At 40.4% G+C, this 20,608-nt stretch overlaps 1 protein-coding gene across 1 annotated transcript; it reads right to left on the reverse strand.

The window, feature by feature from the left end:
• Positions 1 to 17,237: 17,237 nt before the first annotated feature.
• On the reverse strand, positions 17,238 to 20,608 carry LOC133025619 (stromal cell-derived factor 2-like protein 1). Its single transcript, XM_061092335.1, is given in 3 exon segments — positions 17,238 to 17,541; positions 17,724 to 17,920; positions 20,380 to 20,608. Coding segments are annotated over 3 exon segments (654 nt in total). The 5' UTR covers positions 20,558 to 20,608; the 3' UTR covers positions 17,238 to 17,262.

Here is a 20,608-nt window from a genome sequence, read left to right on the forward strand (position 1 = left end):
TCTAGATGAGCAAAAACTGAAATTTTAAAAGCAAAGCACAGTCACTTGCATTTGCTTTTCTCAACAGTCAATAAAATAAATCACCAATCAACCAACAGCAGAGTAGACAGCCTGATTCAATGTGATTTACATTGGAGCTATAATACTTGTCTGGACAGAGATCATTTTGTTCTGAAAAAATTCAATTTCAAAAATGGATGATTGGTATGATAAGTAGGAATGTTGCCTATGTTACAGAGCATATAGAAAAAACAATTCTTGTGGGAATATACCTTTACCTTGTAGCAATTTACATTAATTCAGTCCGTACTTAAGGGGACTGGTTGAATGCAACTTCTCGGACAGCTCTGCCTGTGCTCAGTGTGTTATCTTCCTCAAGGGGCGGACTGAAAGAACTTAGAAACTAAAACAACACTGGGCAAAGGGGAAACTCTAAAAGTCCAAAGTGACCATTACAACCACTCCTGCAACTTGTCTCTCTTTGAAGGAACAAAGAAAAGAGGAGAAAAACTACTATTTCACAGTCGAACAGTAACACCTCTTTTCCTCCGTCTCTGCAGTTGTGTTCTGCAGAGCTGGTGTCTGAACTGTTTTCTAAGAATAGAAAAACAATTTTGTTTTGTGTTTATTTGTGCAGCAAACCTCCACTTTCTGCAAACGGTTGACGCTTTCATCTCCGGTCGCCCAACACGGCCTCCTCGTGCTCTTTGATGAAAGATTCAATCCCAGTTCAGCTGCAATCACAAGTCTTTTTTGAAACATCTCATTATTTAGGAGGAACACTGAGGAAATTACAAGTTTATTGTTTTTTTCATCCCTCCGCTTCTCTGACAGAGGATGAGTGATTATACAAAGTGCTGTTTCATTATTCTTTCTGATGCAGAAATGAAATGCAGCCTCAGTGTGTCCATTAAGGCTGGCGTCTTGCCATGTGGAATTTCAATGAATGACCCGAGCTATTTTTAGTTACACTCTGACTGATTTGTCTTTACCACTTAAGTGTAACTCTGACAAATTATACAAGCGTTCACCTCACCCACACACACTGGAGTTAACTCTGCAATGTCAATTACCTGTCATGACTTATGAAGCAGATGGAGTCCGTCAGTGCCACAGTATACGAAAGAATCCAACGGGGAATTCCTCCTCTCCGGTTTCGATCTTGGAGCCTGATATTCTTCATCTCTTTAATGTCATTCTACCAGGGTCTACAATGAAATGTAATGCAATGAAATAACCAAATTTAAGTTAAGAGGATGCTGGTTCTTGAAATGAAAGAGACAAATAAACCTTTCAGTCATGTGTAATTGTCTTTAGCTGCACGGATGAAGATGTATGGATTCCAAGATCCCGGGTGGTGACTGAGCGTAGACAGGCCTTTGCTCTTACAGCCCCGAAACTGTGGACCGTTAGCATATTATAAATTGAATATGCCTGAAAAAGAGAACTGCATTTCACTTGCAGGTACGAGCAATACAACATTTAAGGCCAAACTGTCTGTGTGGACGGTAACAGCTTTATGGACGAGGGCGCAAGTGCACGAGTCACGAATGAAGCCTTGAAGTTTGGTGAAGATCCAGATAAGGGGGCTGATCCAGGAATTTAGTTTCACTTTGGCATTTGTCAACATTTACATTGATTTCTCAGAGAATAATTCAAGGATTAATGAAATTAGGCTCAGGATTTTCAGGATATTTATAAGTGTGTGCAATATATATGGAGCTTTGCCCAAAAAAATCTGCATTGACTGAATTTAAATGTGGTTTCAAAAGGGGACTGTTTGGCCTCGGCAGACGCATGTGCTCTGCTTCTCTAGTTTCTTTCCGTGAAAACATTTAGAACCTGAAAAGTGCTATAAAAATAAACAGATTATTATTGATATTATTAGTATTATCATTATCGCCTATGATGTAATGGACACTCACTACCCACCAGCTCTCAATGACAAATTGAAAAAAACATGTATCATCTTTGGTGAGATTTCAAATCTCATGAAGCCAAACAGACACAAACAAGCCGCTCAGAGCAGCGAACACAAGCCTCTATATGAGAGGAAGAAAAACATCGCTGTTGAATTCCTTTGTGCACATAACTGAGGTTATGTGAATCGACCTGCGTGAGCACTCAGAGGCCCGAACACAGCAACCGCAAGGGCTTTGTTCTTCCTCTGTAGGCCGAGGTTAGAATGGATAATAAGTGTGTTTGTTATTGTAAATGTTACACAGCAGATAAAGGAAAACTGCTCGAAGGGACAAACAGAAAAGAGCGGTGATTTCCCATGAGGGGGAATTTGTTGTTGAAACTTTTTTTTTTAACTGAAAGCTTGGACTGTGATTTTAAGAGAAATTCACAGCACAGCTGTCAGTAAATGAAACAATACCAATCAATTATTTAAACATTAGTTCAATGTTTAGCTTTGAGCCCTGCAGGTGGTAATTTATGCTCAATGTTTATGTCTACGAAACGGATGGCTGTCCAAACTCTCTAGTGCACGACTGCAATTGCCTTCCTCTTCAACAACAACAACTCTGCAGGCTCATATATTGAAATTAGATGAGTCACGTCAAATGAATTCAAACTTGTGACAGCCGGAGTAAATGATCCCAAACTCCTCAACCGTCACCATGTTTGTTTTTTGTCAGGAACACTCGACTCTGCACTGCCCTCTAGGGCAGTGGTTCTCAACCTTTTTTCGGTGATGTACCCCCTTTGAAAAAAAAATTCAGCCGAGTACCCCCTTACCAGCACAAAGCATTTTTGGTTGAAAGAAAGGTGTAATACACAGTGCTGTGCCATTAGTGTCTGATTATAGTAAACCTTGTAACTAGACGCTTTCAAATTTAAAACTCCGTCAATGTCCATAACATTGCTCATTTGTAGTGGTCTCTCTTTACCTATTTGGAAATAAAATGCTATAAAAATAACTAAAGACTTATATAACTAAATAATTATCTCAATTATAAATATAGATTAGTGCACATAAAAATTATTATCAATTGAAAGTGACCTTTTGGGATCATAATAAAGATATGTTCTCAAACTGAACTCATGAACTTAATTATAGATAAACACTTCTTCAGAAACAAGAAAATCATTACCTTAATTTTAAATAAAAGTACAAATTTCTTCTTTAAGTATCAAAAAGAATACTGATCCTAAATTTACAAACTGTCAACACTGGTGATAACATTGTTGCATTGAACTGAGTGAGTGCTTTTCCATTTACATTTTAGTGAGAAACTTGTACTTATGCTTCACTGAGGATCTTTGTCAGCCTTGGTGGCAGGGAAGCAACTGCTGTGATCAAGCTCTTCTCCAGGCACAGTCTGTTTCTTTGCTTTGATCACAGTCACACTTGCAGAGAAGGAGGCCTCACATAAATATGTGCAGGCAAAGGGTAGTAGTTGCTCCAAATCTTTCTGTCCCAGGTCAGGGTGTTCCTGCTTTACACACCCAAAACTAAGTGAGTGTGGATGTGGCAAACTTCACCTGGAGGCCACGGTCAGATCACACTCCAGGAGTTTTTCCTGATAAGTGACAGGTAGCTTGTTTCAATTTGCTTTGGAGAGGCTTTTCGCAACGTGTCTTGAGATGACCTGAATTCAGAAAGTTTCCTCTTCAAAAACCTCAGGTGGCTTACCAACATGACTTTCATGTTTTGTCTGGATATACCGCTGAAGATGTGCTGGCTTCGTGCCACTGTTCGCTAATCTCACCCCACAGAAAAAACACAAAGTGTAAATAACCAAATATATGTTATTGTTAATATTGTTGAAGCGTCTTTATTGTGAAATATTTGCTCGCTTTAAGGTCAGACAATTTCATTTCCGTTTTTGTATTACATGCTTTTATTTTGAAAGTGTTCCGGTGGAGACGCGGACTTCCTGTTATGAATCTGTAACTTCACAACGGAACAGTGTGATGTTTTAGCGACGCTCCGAAGAGACACAAGCCCTCACAGTGCTGTTTAGGGAAGTTTTAAATAAACCTGAAAACATCAGTCAGAGTTTCAACCTTCTTGTGAATACTGAAGGAATTTTGCCGGCTCTGGTTTCGCCTTCTTTGGCACTTGTCCCTCCGTGTTTCAGCGGCACTGCTGCTGCGCTTCAACCCCGACTCGAGTTGACACGCGATGACAGGTGGCGTGTGCGAGGTTGGGTCAAACCATCGGTATGGGGGTACTCTGGGTTTTTAGGATAATGAAATTGAATAGCCTACTGAATATAAAATTCAATTCATGAACTTACAATTATATTTTATTGAATATTTAATAAATAACAATTTTTACAGGATTTTTGAATGGATGCTAATTTTAAATATATTTCAAAAAAATCTCACGTACCCCCTGGAGTACCTTCAAGTACCCCCAGGGGTACGCGTACCCCCATTTGAGAACCACTACTCTAGGGGATGTAATGCTTGGCAACCGCGCCAACATAATGGGATTTCTTGTCACTGTGTCACTTTTAGACAAGCATGTAGACACTTTTCTAAAAGAGGAATTAATGGGTATCATAGAGAGTTTATTTTGTATTTTACGTAGATATGGTGACCAGACAAAAAGAAAACAAGCAATCATGCTAATTGATTTGATTGGGTTTTTCACAAGGGAGGTCATTTTATAGGGAATGTTTTCATCACTCTGTTTTTTACATATTTCTTCAGAGCTTGAACCTCATTGTGTCGACACCTGTGAGCTCTAATCTCACAGGCAGGTAAGTGGAACACCTCCAATCATGTAACAGCCATGGCCTCTCACACCTGCCACTCTTAACCAATGAGCTGTGACGGTAGGAGAGTGGAAATCATTCTCTGTAAAAATCCTCAGAATCAAAAAGGTAATAAGGACTGAGGAGAAATGTTTTAAAATATGACTGTTCGCCCGTTGTTAAAAGATGTATTGGTTCATTGCTTTCCCCTAAATTGAGAATATTATTCATTAACTGAATCATTCATGACGACGCAGCACAGCTACTCCGGAGGTTGTAAGTCCAGCGTCACTTTGTGGCCTTCAGGTGTAATCAGACATGGCTGTCAGTGATCAGAGTTTCTGAAAGCACAGATGTTTGAAGGCTCAGGGACATTTACTCTCCCCCCTCTCTCCTCCCAACAACGAATTACTGAGCAGCCACACAATTGTTGTCTCATTATGGTTAATGACTTTGTGCTTGTCTGGATTTGTGTTATCTGTCATCTTGCACCAGAATAAAAACACAAAGTCCCTAAGGGCTTGCAAAAGCAAAATGCAAATCGTCAATTTGACAACACGCGTCATGAGCTGCATGCCCGTCTATAAACCAATTAACTTCAGGTATAGATAGATCACATGATGATGACCAGACGTACAAAAGTCTTTAGTCCGCTATCTAAATTAAAATGTGAAAGCAAAACTTAGAGATAGAATGTAAACAAAGTGACATAAAGACATGAACCTTGGTCTAGACATTCATATCTGAAAATGTTTTAAGTAACCCTGAGCAATTCTGGAGCTGTCCTGGGATTTAACCTATATTCTCACGACAACATTCAAATCCCTCTGAGTAAAAAATCCTGCCTTGACGTTGAATAGCGAACGCATTTTAAAGAGGAACAACACTTAGCACTTGTTTTTGCTCTGTGCACATGATCACAAAGACTTTGAGCCTCAATGCTTGTTACAGTCAAGTTTCCAACACACAGTTTGCGCTGCTGTTTGACCCTCATGCCATCACACTGACCACACTACACACCTCCAGCTCAGCTGCTCAGCTACTCTTTTACCATGCTGATATTTTTTTATTGCAATCCTGTTACAGTCTAAATCAGTTTGAGGACCTTCAGGTGGATCAGGGTGTTTGGTTTCTATTACTGAAGCTGGCTGCTGTAGCAGAAGTGTCACTGGGAGCCAGACTATGATTGTTGGCAGGGAATCTGCCTCAATTAGAGTTTAAAATTCTAGAAAATACAGAAGCTCTGTATTTTCAAATATGTTTCTAAGAGGAACACGCTACCCTGAATAACCAAACTATCCAAAATAACGTGCAAAATGTCAAGCTGCTGTTTTCATAGCAGCCCGACCTGCAACAATGCACAAGTGCAGATTTGAAATGTTAAATGTAAATCAGTGTCGATCATCTGTCAGACAGATCAGCTGAGTGGCACAGAGGGAGAACATTTCTCTCCCGGCCTCACACTGATTCCTGCCTGGTTGCAGATGATCAGCAATGATAACCGACAATATGTAAAAGTCTGAAGTGAACAATTCTTCTAATTCAGTAATGTATTGTTTTTCCACTGTCACTGGACAAATCAACTTTTCAAATATATTTGGGTTTTTTGTTTCTCTCAATTTTCCCTTTTCATTATCCGACCATGTCTGCCAGGAAATTACATTCAAATACCAATAATCTGAAAATTACACTGTGGTGGTGGCAACTTCATAGATTGAAGACACCCGGGGACAGAAACAGCAAAGCATAGATGTAACTGAGCCTCCTCCAAGTACTGATGTTGTTCTTTTCATTGAAAGCTTCATTCCATTTACCAAAAAGCTCTAATTTTGTTCAATCTGTCCAAAGAAGATTCTCCCAGAGCGGGGCAGATAATCAATTTCTGCTCTGATCTTTTTATCCTTCTCTTTCAGAAGTGTGGATCTTCTTGGGTCTTTAACCATATGTGTCTACCAAGACATGCTGTTAACATCTACAAATGAAGTGGTCTTACTGGAACCTACAGTTCCCTGGGTTCTCTGAATATTTGGCCCTTAGCCCCTTCAACCCCGAGAAGAAGCTCAGGGGGCGACAGAAGGGCTAATTACTTATGCAGATCTTGTTATAGAGAGTTGGAACAATTGGTGGAGAGCCCACTGTGGGTAGCAAGTGGAAGTTTGGTGCCGGGGCTTTGCTGGTGACTCATTACTGTGAACTTTCAAACTCCTTGGGGACTTTAGGGCAGAAGAGCAAGCAAAAACATCCTGGAGGCAGCTGAAGAGCCGGATGATGGCTGTGGATCCAGAGGGGGTCTCCATGGATTAGTGCATCAGTTGGACACTAATTTGGTACTGGTAGATCCCGGCTGGGTAGCCAGAGTGAGGGTGTCTGATGATTAAACACCTGGAATGCCATAGAACCCCTGCTGGTTCATCACGAAAGATACATCCAACTATAGAACCAGAAGGTGTAGCTGGTCTTTACCTTTACTCTTGACTCAACAATAGTCTCCCTCATCTCCTGAAACAATGTCTCCTCTTATCTTTCTCATATCCATGTTCAGTGAGGTGCACACAATAATTCAAAACATCACAAAGACGACTACATTTCAATGAATAGGCTGAATGCTAATTAAAGGAGTGAAGGGTACCAATCATTTAATCAGGGACATTTTAGAGGACATTTGCAGAATAAACAAGAATTCAGCTCTTTTCACAGCTTCGTGGTTTTATTTTGTGGCAACCCTTTGACCTTTTATGGAAGTCTGCAATTATGCATGACAAAAGAGTTTGAATTTAATTTCCCTACTCTCCAGGAGGAGTGGAGCAGTATTTCAATGAGGTATACCTACCCTATCAGCCATGTCTGTAAAAGGCACATCAGCACTCTCTTGTGTGAAAAGATTGTGGTTTGGTTAAATAAGTGATTGGCCAGCAGGCAGGAGAATGAGCAGGGGCGCAGAGTGAAAGGGCATCCTGTCTCCAGTTTGGGATGGAGAGGGGTGAAAACAAAGCATCAGCAAATGAAAGAGTCCATAACCCTGAAAGAAAGATGCTTTATCACAGTATTGTTTTTATTTTGTCAAACCGCTACTGCAGCTACATTTCAGAAGCTGACAAGCGTTAGATAACATGAGGTAAGAACTGTCCTTTGTTATAGCAGCAAAGTAAGTAAGTATCTGTAAAAAATGCAATATAAATACATGGGAATATATACAAATGTGAAATAATATACACAATGTAAAGTCTATACACGGATTGTAAGAATTTATTTGTACAGAAAGATGTTCAAAATGTCAGAGAAAGATGTCAGACGGAGAGAAACTTTCATTACAGCTTTCTTGTTGCAAAGCTGACATTTAAACTGAGGGCCAGTTCAGCAGTGGTGGACAAAAGTTTATTTACTTTTCATACTGGTGCAACCGATTGTGGCAAACATCATTAACCATTTATCAGGGACAACAAGAGTGTGAGCAGCTTTTTTAATGTGGACGGCAGAAAGAAAAACTGGGATGATATTAGGCTCACATTAGGGTGAACAGTGTCAAATGACAGAAACATTTGGAAGCCCGAGGGTCTTTGAGGAATGAATTTCTGAGCTGAGTAGAAAGTGAGCCACGGCATCATGACTGTGTTTGTAGGAGGCATGGATTCTAATTAGAGAGGAAGTGATTAAATCATCAAAAAGAAGTGTACCGGATGTAAATACGAGATTATGCCTGAAAGAATTTGGATGAGTATCCCCCAGTTGTTCATTTAGTCAGAAATAAGCTCTCTCTCTCTCTCTCTCTCTCTCTCTCTCTCTCTCTCTCTCTCTTTCTCTCGCACACACACAAACACACATGCACACACACACTCACAATTGGGCCCATAGTCCATCAAGTGAGATTTACACAATACTGACTAGAGGCCAAGATGATAAGAGTGTGTGTGTACGTGTGTACGTGTGTGCGGATTTTCTGGGAGATCACTGTTTATTTCATCTCTCCACAGAAACACAGAAACACACACACTCAAAAAGCGCACATGTAGCGTGAGAAAGGCGCTGTGGGGTCCTCGTGTTTTGGAGGACACTCAGAGAGCAGATCTCAGGAGAATTGTCTCGGTATAATCTCCGTCGGTGGCTTGTAATTAAGTGAGATTTCCACATCGTTGTAGAGAAAGAGAGAGAGGCCAACAGAAGAAGACCGCAGATTAAAAAGTCTTGAGCGTTCTGGGATGTGCAGTAAATTAAGGTCCATTTAAATTGTTTTTTTTTAATGTGAATGTTTGTATAAAGGAGCAGAAATTTCTAATGACAGTTTCAGTTTTGGCTTGGCTTGAATTATCTCCTCACCTTTGGACAAAATGGCAATAATAATGAAGATGAAGCACCTGTACTGAGAATGTCATGGGTATTTCTGTCAAATCAAGCACAAAGTGATACAGTTGTCTTTTGGTAAGTTCTATTCTAAATCTGAAGATGGACTCACCTACACATCACCTGGTGTGTCATGGACAGTGAGCAAAGAACACTGCTGAGTGCTGTGTTCTTATAACGCATAGCCCCTCCCACTGAGGAGCAGAAGATATGCATTACCGTCTTTGTTCTTCGAATAGGGTGGGGCACATCCTGGCCCTATTTACAAAACAAAGACCCCTGGGTCCATCTGCTCAGACGCCTTGAGTGACCCCTGCACTGAACCATTTGCCCAGAGAGACTCAAGGTGTGAGGAAGCCATAAACATTTAAGTTCCCTGAGCAACACTCATAAACCTTGAGTTAACTCACAGAAAACCATCTGTTCACACATTCCTCTAGATACATGTCTGTTCTTTCATTAAACATTACCCAAATGCAGAAATTCCCTATACAAGAATGAGCAGGTCAGTGGGAGCAACTTGACTCGTTCATAAGCTTGTTTCTCTGTAGTCCTTCTTATAGTTCTCTCTTGTTTGTGTTCAGATCTTTGCGTGTCGTTTCCTCCCGGACAAATTTCTGAACGTCTGACCTGCCTCAGCAATGTTCCGCCCCTAAGGTCCAACTAACTGAGACCGATCGTCATCCCAAGGTCTCAGCTGTGGAAAAGGCAGTGCTATGAGTATAGGATGGACTATAGCTAACTCTTTTTAAAACATATTTTTGCCTCGTTGAGTTTTATTTGGATTCACCTTCATTCGTGTTTTGCAGTCCCAGTGTTTACATTCTCTGAGTTTTCTCTCTTCCAGGGATTTTATCATTGTGTTTGGTCATTATTATTTATTTATTTAATTAATGGTTAATGTCAAAAAGTAATGCTGTACAAATGAGGGAGGTTTACATATAAATGAATGAGTTACGGTTGAGTTACCAAGTTGTTATTTTACATATTTGGTAAAAGAATGTTCACAGTGAACACATTTGTTTTAGGTATTTGCAGGATAGTATCCATGGTAGTGCCTAAAGCCTTATTAAACCTGTTAATTGTTGTTTTACACACCTGCCCTTCGTTTACATTTGGGAAAGTTTGTGATCTGGTGTTAATCAGAAAAAAGTTCACAGTAACTCAAGACTTGATGCATCTCTGCTGTTGGTTTTGTTTACCTGTTGTCCACCCTTCCACCTGCTGTTGGCTCTGCAGCTGTAAGTAAATGTAGTGTCCAGCATCATTTATACAGAAAAACATTCCCTCAACCTAATTGTTGTTGCGGTTCAGGTGTATTGACGCATCATTTGTATGTGGCAGGGTAAACTGTGCATCACTAGCTCGCAGGGGCAGTAACTTGTGCTCTCTCCCAGCACTGATGAAAGTTTCAGGTTAAGTGAATAACGCAAACAGTCTCTGAACTGCAACTTACTGAGTGAACTGAGTCACTGCAACATCTCCATGCACCACACTCAAGGTCTATTTCACCTGTGAACCTGCCGGCACTGCGGTAATGGAAAACCTCATAGCTGTGCACGTTTGGTATCAGAGAGGATAGAGCTGCACCAGGGGGGTGGTTATCCACTGAATTAACCTCTGCAGTCACATTATATATATATATCTATGTCACAGTATGTTTACGTTTCTTCTCATCTAAGTCTGCCTCTAACGTTTCTCCTCCTTTTACATCTCACATCTGGGAACCTCTCTATATCTTGACTATTAACTTTTCTGCTCAAACAGCAAAAGCATTATAGCACGTGATTAACCCATTTATTTGTAACCAATATAATAATTTATTGTACTCTTTTAGCTGGAGGACATTGGGGGGATATGTTTTATTATACATACTTTAATATCGTCTGTATTTTGTAGCGAAACATTATGCTTCTTTTCCCCATATTACCTTTGTGTCAGTAATTCTCAAACTTAGATTTGTTCACTTTTTTTTTCATCTGTCTGACCCCATCAGTCAGATAGAATTATTCTCAGGAAAACTCCAAATGAATATAAACTGTAGATCATGTAGAAAAAAGCTATTCTTATCCTGGCTTCAAAGTAGAATACATTCCTCACTCAATTTACAATTTTCCACAGAGCATGTTAAAGCCTCCATTTATGAGAAAATATATACTTAGGTATGTATTTGTGTATGTATGTAAAACGTCCTGGTCTCAAAAATAAAGGCATGCAACAGTGGATGATAGTGTTTTGAAAGAACGGCATCAATTTTCAAAACTGTAATGAAAGAGAAAAACTTCAGATGTAGAAGAACTCACATTGTCGTACATGTTATGATGATGTCAGCAAGATACAAAAATTATCCATGAAACAACAAAATACTTAAACGTATTAAATTATTTTTCCCAAAAACCATTTCCTAGTTTTACCATTAACAAAACTAAAGACTTGTGCAGATTTATAGTAAATTGATGGTTCTCTCTTATTTTTTTCTATCTGTCCACACATAAGAAAGGAATGGTGGAGCATATAATTTCTGTCCCTAGTCCGTTTATTTCACCATGTGTTTATGGCATAATTTCATATATGTGACAATTTATCAGTCACCACAGCAAGAGATTTGTGTTGATGACATTATTTTACTGTTGCTCAGGAATATATTTTTACTATTTCTGCCCTTTCATTCATCACTAGTTGAAGTATTACACAGCATCTTTAGATTATTTATACTGTGATGCTATTTCAGAATCCATGTCAAGGGCACATCATCCTCACCTACCCCCGGCATGCACTTCAACTCAACTTAATACTGCTTTGGAAATTTTATAATGAAAAACTGCCATATATATGTGTGTTATTATTAAACTCTTTGGAATAAATGGTCTTTAAATGTTAGGTCACAGTTAGTGTCTGTTATTTCATAACAGCACCAGAAATAGTGTGATAAAGTTGAAGTATTGACTTTATCAGACGAAGAATTAAACACTTTATAGTATATATATATATATATTTATACTGGTAATCATCATATTTGTATTCTGACTTCCGAGAGAATTTGTGTTACAGTGCAGCTCATTGCTAATTCTTCAAGCACATCGTTCCAAGAGAATCGGGCTCTCCCCTGTGAGCGTGCCAGTACTTCGGTCTATGTCAGGTCCAGTGCCATGGCCTCGGGGGCTCTTAGACAAACAGAATAATCTCATAACCCTCCAATCCAAACTGACAATCAGAATTTAATTTGCATTCCACAGCTGCCATAACAGTCGAGTCCTTATTTGACGTTTCTCAATCTTCTCAATTCGAGAGCTTACAGGATCCCAAAAATACCTTACCACCAAGTCCAAATCATTTCCAAGTCATTAAAGCATCCATCATTGAGGAGGAAGTAATACGATTTGGGCTCAATCGACACAAGTCTAAATAAAGAGACTTTCCTGTAAATCAACAGGTTGCCTGACATTTTGTGGAATATAATATCGTTGAAGTGTCAGCTGTCAAAAATTAAACCCGCCCCCAGTGGCACTCTTCTTTCCACCGTTCCCCACCTGGGGAGATGTGTCTTTTTGTGTTGGCATTAATTAAGCATTGGCAGAGTGTCATAAATGGATCCATTTGCAAAGCACTGAATCCAGCACATTCCCCCTTGTCTGATGGAGAGCTCTCTGAGGCCCATATACAAAGTGCAAATCAACACTTTCCAATACAAAGAGGGTGAGAGGCGTAAAATTCTGGTGCTGGTTTGTAATGAAACTTGAGACCCAAAGGACAGAGCAATGTTAGACTGTGACGCAAAGCAGCTCTGATTAACACCACTTCAAAACGGTCCATGCTTGTGTCATAATTGGACGCCCAAAGATTTTTCATAAATAAAACCAAAAGCCAAGTTAGAAAAATATTCAAAAACAGTGAATGTGCCAGCTCAAGACAGAAGTTGTCGATCTGATGATCCCACTGTGATAACAAATCTGGCTTCAGACTCCTGGAATCCTGACTACCTAATTAACACTTCAATGTATAAATACAAAAATGTAAAAATGTATAAATAAATACATGAATAAATAAATGAATAATACAAATAATTAAATATATCGATATAGAGTAAATTATTCAACCTGGAAGAAAATAAATGTAGAAATCAATCAATAAAAAAATATAGAAATACAAAAATTTTCTTTTTCATTGCAAAACTTATTTGATCATATATTTCTTATGAAATTGTTCTGCTGTTTATACAGTATGTGCATGTTTCGCACACATGCTGGTCAATTGTCTGCATTGCTTCAATAACAGATAAACTAGCAGAATGGGAAACCTCCGACTGTTTGACCTTTTCAGACGTTTGAGCATTTGAACAGTCGTGTATGAAGTGATATCAAAGCGCGACATTACTTGTGACCGACTGGATTCCTGGTGCTCTGCTGAACACTGATAAGATGGCAGCTTACCGTACCTCGAGTCTGAGGAGAGAAAGAGAGGGAAAGAATTTGTTTAAGTGTGTGTGTGTGTGTGTGTGTGTGTGTGTGTGTGTGTGTGTGTGTGTGTGTGTGTGTGTGTGTAAATATCTGGGTTAGCACCATAACAAGTGGGACTCACAGGATGAGTAGAAGGCAGCTCCGCTTAATATCTTTAAAAACACACAGAAACAAAAAAAGGCTCAAAATATGTTTTACACCTGGTGGATTGTTCCACACCAAATCCAGTTAGACCATAAGAGTCTGTTAAGATCCTGTCAAACTTCACTAACATAGTTTATGGCACTTATAAGCACGGATATATCTTCTTATGGATTGTAAGACTTCTAATAGAACATCAGAAACAGGCTGGTATACTCTTGTTAAATATTTAATTATTGTTTCAACATCAAATCAAAACACAATAGAGTAGTGTTTTTTAATGGCTTTCTGAAGTTTAAGAAAGTCCACAGTGAATCAGACAAATTAAAAGTAAACATAATAAATATTTGATTGCAATCAGTTCTTTGCAATCAACAAACACATATCAGTCTCTTGATAACGTTCAACAGGATTCACTGTACATCCCACAAATTCAGCTTTTGACTGTTTTGCCTTTAGTCTGCTTTACAGTCCAAATTCTGATGGTTTCTTAAGGTAAATTCCCTTTGTTGGAGCTCTGTCACTGTTTCATTTCACTAGCCGAGACAGTAAACTGAGAAATGATTGATTAATGAGTAGAATCATCAATTGGAATCCAAAATATGATTACTATTAAAGAATGATTAGCATTGTAAAACTACATTTCATTTCTGGTACCATCATCTGAAACACACTTATCAGTGACAGACTCATGTTCTGTGCCAAGAAAAAAAGAAATCTCTCCTGTATGCTGTGGCCTAACGTTGGCTCCGCATGTCTGTGGATGTAGCCCTCTCATAAGGAGGAGCAGGTGGGCTGCTTGCGGTCGTACATTTTCCATAAATCCAATAATGAGGATGTGCTTTGACAGCTGAGCCGACTCACCATGACTGGAAGCAGTAGTGCTGCTGCCCACAGCCACAGACTCCATATAAAGCCTAGTTTGCTAACATATCATGTGTGCTTTTGAGCCCATCTAGTTCAGTGGGTGGTGTGATGGACAATCAGTCTGTCTCTAGACCAGCAGGACTCGTCCATGATGATATCTTTATGATGATTGGATGGATTAGCTGCAGACATTTGTGTTCTCCAAAACAATGCCCACTTGATTGTGAAAAAATGGAGCTGTGTGTCACAACGAGTGGTCCTTCCGCGGGCTGGGCTGCTGTTTTCCCATGCACGGCTTGTTTGTCCACTCCGTGACTCTGCCTCTTGACCTCCCCTCTCCTCCAGGCTCCCTGGAGGTTTGTGCAGGCCTGTGCTTCTACTCCAGCTATGCTCCCTGAAGGCCTGAGGGTGGCAGCTGTAGTGTGACTGAGTAACTTCACAGCTCTGCCTGGGGGTGTTCAGTTTTTACACTCAAGTGGTCAGTGCCGACTCGCTGGAGCCCTGTGGCAGTTTAGATGAGGAGCTGATCATTTTTTTACATGAAGTCATTATAACCTCTGCCAGGGGTATGTGTTTGTTTCCTTTGTCTGATGATTATCTGGATTACGCCAAAACTACTGAACGGATCACCGGGAAACTTGGTGACAGGATGGGGTACGGAATAGGATTTTTTTTTTCACTTTCTTTAACATTGTGAGGTCCGGTGTTTGGTAAATTTGTATAGATTTGTGAGAGAAAAATTCATGGATCTTGATGAAAAAAGTCAGACATGTTTGGGGAACTGGTATTTATGAGTGTGTGCAATTTGGTGCAGATCCATGTGTTAGTGTGATCTAAAGAGTGCACATATTACATATATTTAGGGCCCGAGCACAGACATCAAAGGTGTCTGGTGAGACCCTATTGAAATTGTAAGGATTATTATTATTATTATTCAGGCAAATTAATTGGCTTTTTGAGGGCTTTACCATGCTTAAATTCTTACCAAAATTTGCAGAAAGTTAGAAAGTAGTGAAAATTTACGTATTCTGAAGGAATTTTCAATGGGCATCGCAAAATGGCTCAACGGTGCCCCCGAGACCCCTGGAACGTGTTCCCATTGACCGATCTTCACAAAAATCGATACACAGGTGTATCATGACCAGACAAACAAAAAAGTCTTTAGGTGCAATTGGAAAAACACAACAGGAAGCCTGCTATTTTGCATTTAGTGGCCATTTTGGCAATATTCCACATTTTTTCTTTGATGCACTTGTACCAGGGTTTTCATCGGATCAACTTCAAATTGAGATGAGTGTCATCACAACAAGATGGAGATAAAAACTGACTGACACATTTTTTTTAGTCACACTGCGTTACCGTGGCGTGGCGTCAAAGTTTGATTACACACCATGAAAACACGATGTTCTGGCCATTAAAACACGATGTCCTGTACATACATCGACCATGAATCCTTTGATGCTGAGCCGGTCAAATATCAAAGGAATCTTTGTTTTTATTATTATTTTCAGGCAAAACGCATGCAAAGCTTCAAAATGCATGTGCTCGGGCCCGCCCAGTGCAGCTTTGCAGCCCTAGAAATTTAATTTAATTTTGATACTGTATTTTTGCTATCATATTTTTTTTAATTATTATTATTCATTATATAATTATTATTATTATTCAGGCACATGAATTGGCTTTTTGAGGGCTTTTACATGCTCAAATTCTTACCAAAATTTGCAGAAAGTTAGACAAGGATGTGGAACTGTTACTGACAGTCAAGTTTAGAGACACTTGTAATGCATTGACCTTGAACATGGGTATTATCGAGGCACGAAAACTCTGGAGTAGAGTGGACGCCATGCATAAACATAGCAAAAGTGATGTGTTTTAGAACTGAGAAACATTAATATGTATTTTGCCTCAGAATGAATCGTTCATATGTACCCAGGGAGACTTATCTTCTTTCTTATCCATGGCAGGAAGAGACTACCCCTACTTTGCCTCCAATTGGCTCGGAGTCGCTGCCTTCATTTGTTGGTAAGGTTAGGTTTAGGATTGAGGACTGATTTATTAAGCTAACAATATAACAATATCAAGGTAAACCAATCAGAGGCAGGGTTGAGGCAGATCTCCTACTTAAAAAAAAAAACATTCAAACGTGTGTGTGTTTGTGTGTGTGACACTATGTCATACCTTATTTTTGGGTACAATAAACTTGCACACGTTTCCTGGACTTTACGCTAACAGCTCATCCTTTTCCTGATAGGGGACATGTGTTTTGAGCATAGACTGTATGGTTTTGAGACAAGCTCTGACCAATTAACTGGACTTCAGTGAGAAATTCAACATCAAGGTAGCCTATGTTATAGAAATATATATACACACACAGTATATCTTCATATTTAAGTTTTATTTGACACAGGGCCTCTCACCATTTCAGATTCAATAGTCGCTATGTCCAGTTACCCAGCCTTGATTTTCTCTACTATGAATTCCTCTGAGGAGAAAACTGAAGAATAAATAAACCATACGGCTGCACTACACAATATCAGTGATCTTCAAACTTTTAGGGAAAACAACATCTCTCCTGCACTTTGCCTCAGAACACCCGGAGTGCTTCACGTGTACAGAGACGAGTCATTCAAATATCCGACATCATTCACACATAACAGCATTTGGTCCAGGTGAACTATAAAACCACCACAGCCACAGGAATCCACAGACTGTGCACACACACCCACACACATGTCCATGCCGTGATGAGGTCAGAGCTCATCGTGGCGTATTAGCTCCTGGCTGGGCTGAATGAACACGCCCTCCATTGCGCGCCACCAGTTGTGCTGGTTGGAGGAGCTCATGCCATGCACCTACCGCTGGCCGCGGATGGGATGGCCAAACTGCTCTCCTGTCACGCTCAGGAAGACATCGGTGCCCACGTGTTTGAAGCGCACAGTGTCGTCACGCTCCCAGTGGACGGCATCGCACTGCACTGTCCACAAATCCAGGTTGTCACCTTCGCCGTTCTCCCCAAAGGCACTGACCTCCTGACAACGACACAGACAGACAGGAGATAGACACGGTATTGGCAAACTGATAGATCTGCTGCACAATTTGTTGTAATGATTGTCAGTAAATTGTAAAGTGTATTGTATTGTGAGTGGATCCACGGCATGCTTCTTGTGTCTTCTGTGAGCTCCACAAGTGCAACATGAGCATGTGTCTTTACCTGGTTATTAGACAGGGGTGAGCTGAAGTGGTGGGTGTGGAGGTTTCGACCGGTCTTCATGTGGGTGATGCGGATGGACTCACCACACCTGACGGCCACCCCGCGCTGACATGGACGGTTTGGCTTCCCACGAATCTGCCAATAACTGTTGGCATCGTCTGCGTTGTCCTCTCCAGTTACAGACTGCTGTCCACTGCCTACACACACACACACACACACACACATACAAACACAAACTACTTTAGAAACTGTGACAGTTGACTCAGCAGAATGCAGATTCTCTGCCTGCTGGGTAACCCTAACTAACATAAACTGACAAAGGGATGAGTCATGTAAACAATAACAGACAGCAGAAGCAGCTTCACCGCTGCATCAGAAAAAGAAAGAAAAATAAGACTGACATATGACTCCAGTGGCACTCAGACACCTTGGCACCGACTTTGCAATAACCATGCAATAACATGTAATAACATTACAATATACATAACTGATATCGGAGACTCATTTTAACCTTGTGACATTTGGAAATAATCATTGTTAGGTTTAACCCTAATTTCAAGTCCCCAGAAATGTGTATGGTCTCTTCTCCTGGCTGCGTGACCGTCACTTTACAGAATGATGCATGTTCAGTCTGACACTTTCATAATCATCAGACTAATAGTTTTGGTTCTTAAGTATGTAACAAGCAGAAATATTTTTTAAGTGATTTAACTTTTAACAGCGCTTTGTGATACCTTTTTTTGGTACTTTATCATGTGACTTGTCTTATGTAACATCTTGTGTAACATCATTATATCTAATGTCTCCAAATGTAACACAAACATGACAGTTTTGTTAGTTCTTATTTGAATGGTTTAAGAGTCATGTTACAGCCCTCTCTCTTCCTGAGCCACACAGGAGGCTGATTTGCATTCAGAATGTTGCTGTATCACTTTCAGATCCTCTGTCTGAATAAATGTACACACTCCAGAACTTCTTTAACCTCAGCTTACATCTGGAAAAAGTCCCAGGTACTTGAGTACAATTACCTGGGTGTCATCGAACTGGACTAGACCAGGACTGTGTCTCTGAGCAGGAAGGGCCAGAATCTGCTCATTTTCCTGTAGAGGTTCTGGCTCCTTCACCATCTGTAACACGATGCTGTGAATGTCTGTGGTGGCCAGTACCTTTGTCTATGCTGTGTTGTACCAGGGCAGACAACAACAGACTCAACAAACTGACTCAGGATACCGTCTCGGTCCTGGGGGTGTACCAGAATGAATATGTTACGTCCCGTCTCGGCCTGCTGCACTATCCCTTACCGAGCGCACCGAACATTTCTGTGTTGTTGTGAACGTGTCTGAGCGGAGAATCTCCTGCTGCGTTGTGCAAGTGTGAAAGGCAAACTCCACAGAGAATCCGGACCAGACTGTCGGGACTTTCTTGTGGGTCATGACTGATAACGGCTAACTACTGGACACCACAGGGGCTCCTTCCTTCCTGTGAACATCCAGATAGACAACTCCTCCTCTGTCTGCACTTCTTCATCAATACTCTATTGCTTCACTACTCCTACTGTTGACCCACATTACACTTGTCATTCTCTGAACCAACTTTATTCAATTTATTGTCGTTGTCCCTCTCATTTGTTCCATAGTCCTATCTGCACACTGCATTTGGTACATTTTTCTAATCACTGACTATTTTTTTCTTAGGCTAGATTTTGGATGTTTTTTTACTTTTTATTTGTTTACTTTTTTTACTAACTGTGTGTAGAGGAATTGTAACAACTATTACCCAGCGGATATGTGATTCTGATCAAGTAAAACCAATAAACCACTGTCACCAGTAGATATCAATCAATCAAATTTCATTTGAATAGCTCATATTCACAAATCACAATTTTTCTCATAGGGCTTTAACAAGGCGTGCGTCCTCTGCCCTTAACCCTCAACGAGAGTAATATAAAAAAGAGCTATAGTTTTGCTTGCTTTGAATAGTCCTGGCAGGAAGTCAGGTGGTTTACATTTTGCTGGTGTTGACACCAGTGTAAAAGACAAGCACACAACACGAAATTGGTCACATTACCCAAGTCAAAAGAAACACATAGGTAATATGTTAAAATTGAGACATGTATCTTAGTGACACGTTTGATTCTCGACTCTGCTGTGCTGCTTTTACACATGCCAGACTACATAGAAGAAATTACACTTTTAAATTGTCCTGCTTTCTGGGTAAAAGCAAAGCACTTTAGGCGATCACTCAACACATCCCACTAACTGTTACCACCCCCTGTAAAATTCGGCGTGGGACAAATGTGGTGAAGAACGTCTGTTTTGAACAGTAAATCCAAGTTATATCATCTGTTCACCTGCCATTACCCTTGTCCTCCATCCCCACAGTAGAATTTGGGCCGCGGTCCTGGAGGTCGTCATATATAAAGTAAATATAAATAAAGATATAGTCGGCACATCCTGCAGTAAATCATCTTTCAGGGTATAATCCTCACAGGCCTGTGGTTTGTTATTCATGTGTGTTCGTGGATAAGACAGGACACTTTAAATTGACAGATTTTTCAATGAGCTTCCATTTATCTTCGAGAACATAGCAGCCCATGTATCTAAGAGCAGGCAGCAGCTGGAGTCAGCCAGACACTGTTTAAGAGTCACCATGTTACCTGAGCCATACTCGACGTCGTGTGAGTGCAGGCGGACGTTGTGTCTGGTGTTGAGCAGTTTGACCAGGGAGCCGCACGTAACGTAGTTCAGCTCCGACTCGCTGCCGTCACAGCTCGAGCAGAGCAGCAGCAGCAGCAGCGACCGGACCAGGACCTGCACAGTGTGGGTGATCTCCATTTCTCTGTGGGTCTATTCTGTCACTACACACACACAGTCACCGAGAGAGGA

The sequence above is a fragment of the Limanda limanda genome, chromosome 2 (assembly GCF_963576545.1).
Source record: "Limanda limanda chromosome 2, fLimLim1.1, whole genome shotgun sequence".
Lineage (NCBI taxonomy): Eukaryota > Metazoa > Chordata > Actinopteri > Pleuronectiformes > Pleuronectidae > Limanda > Limanda limanda.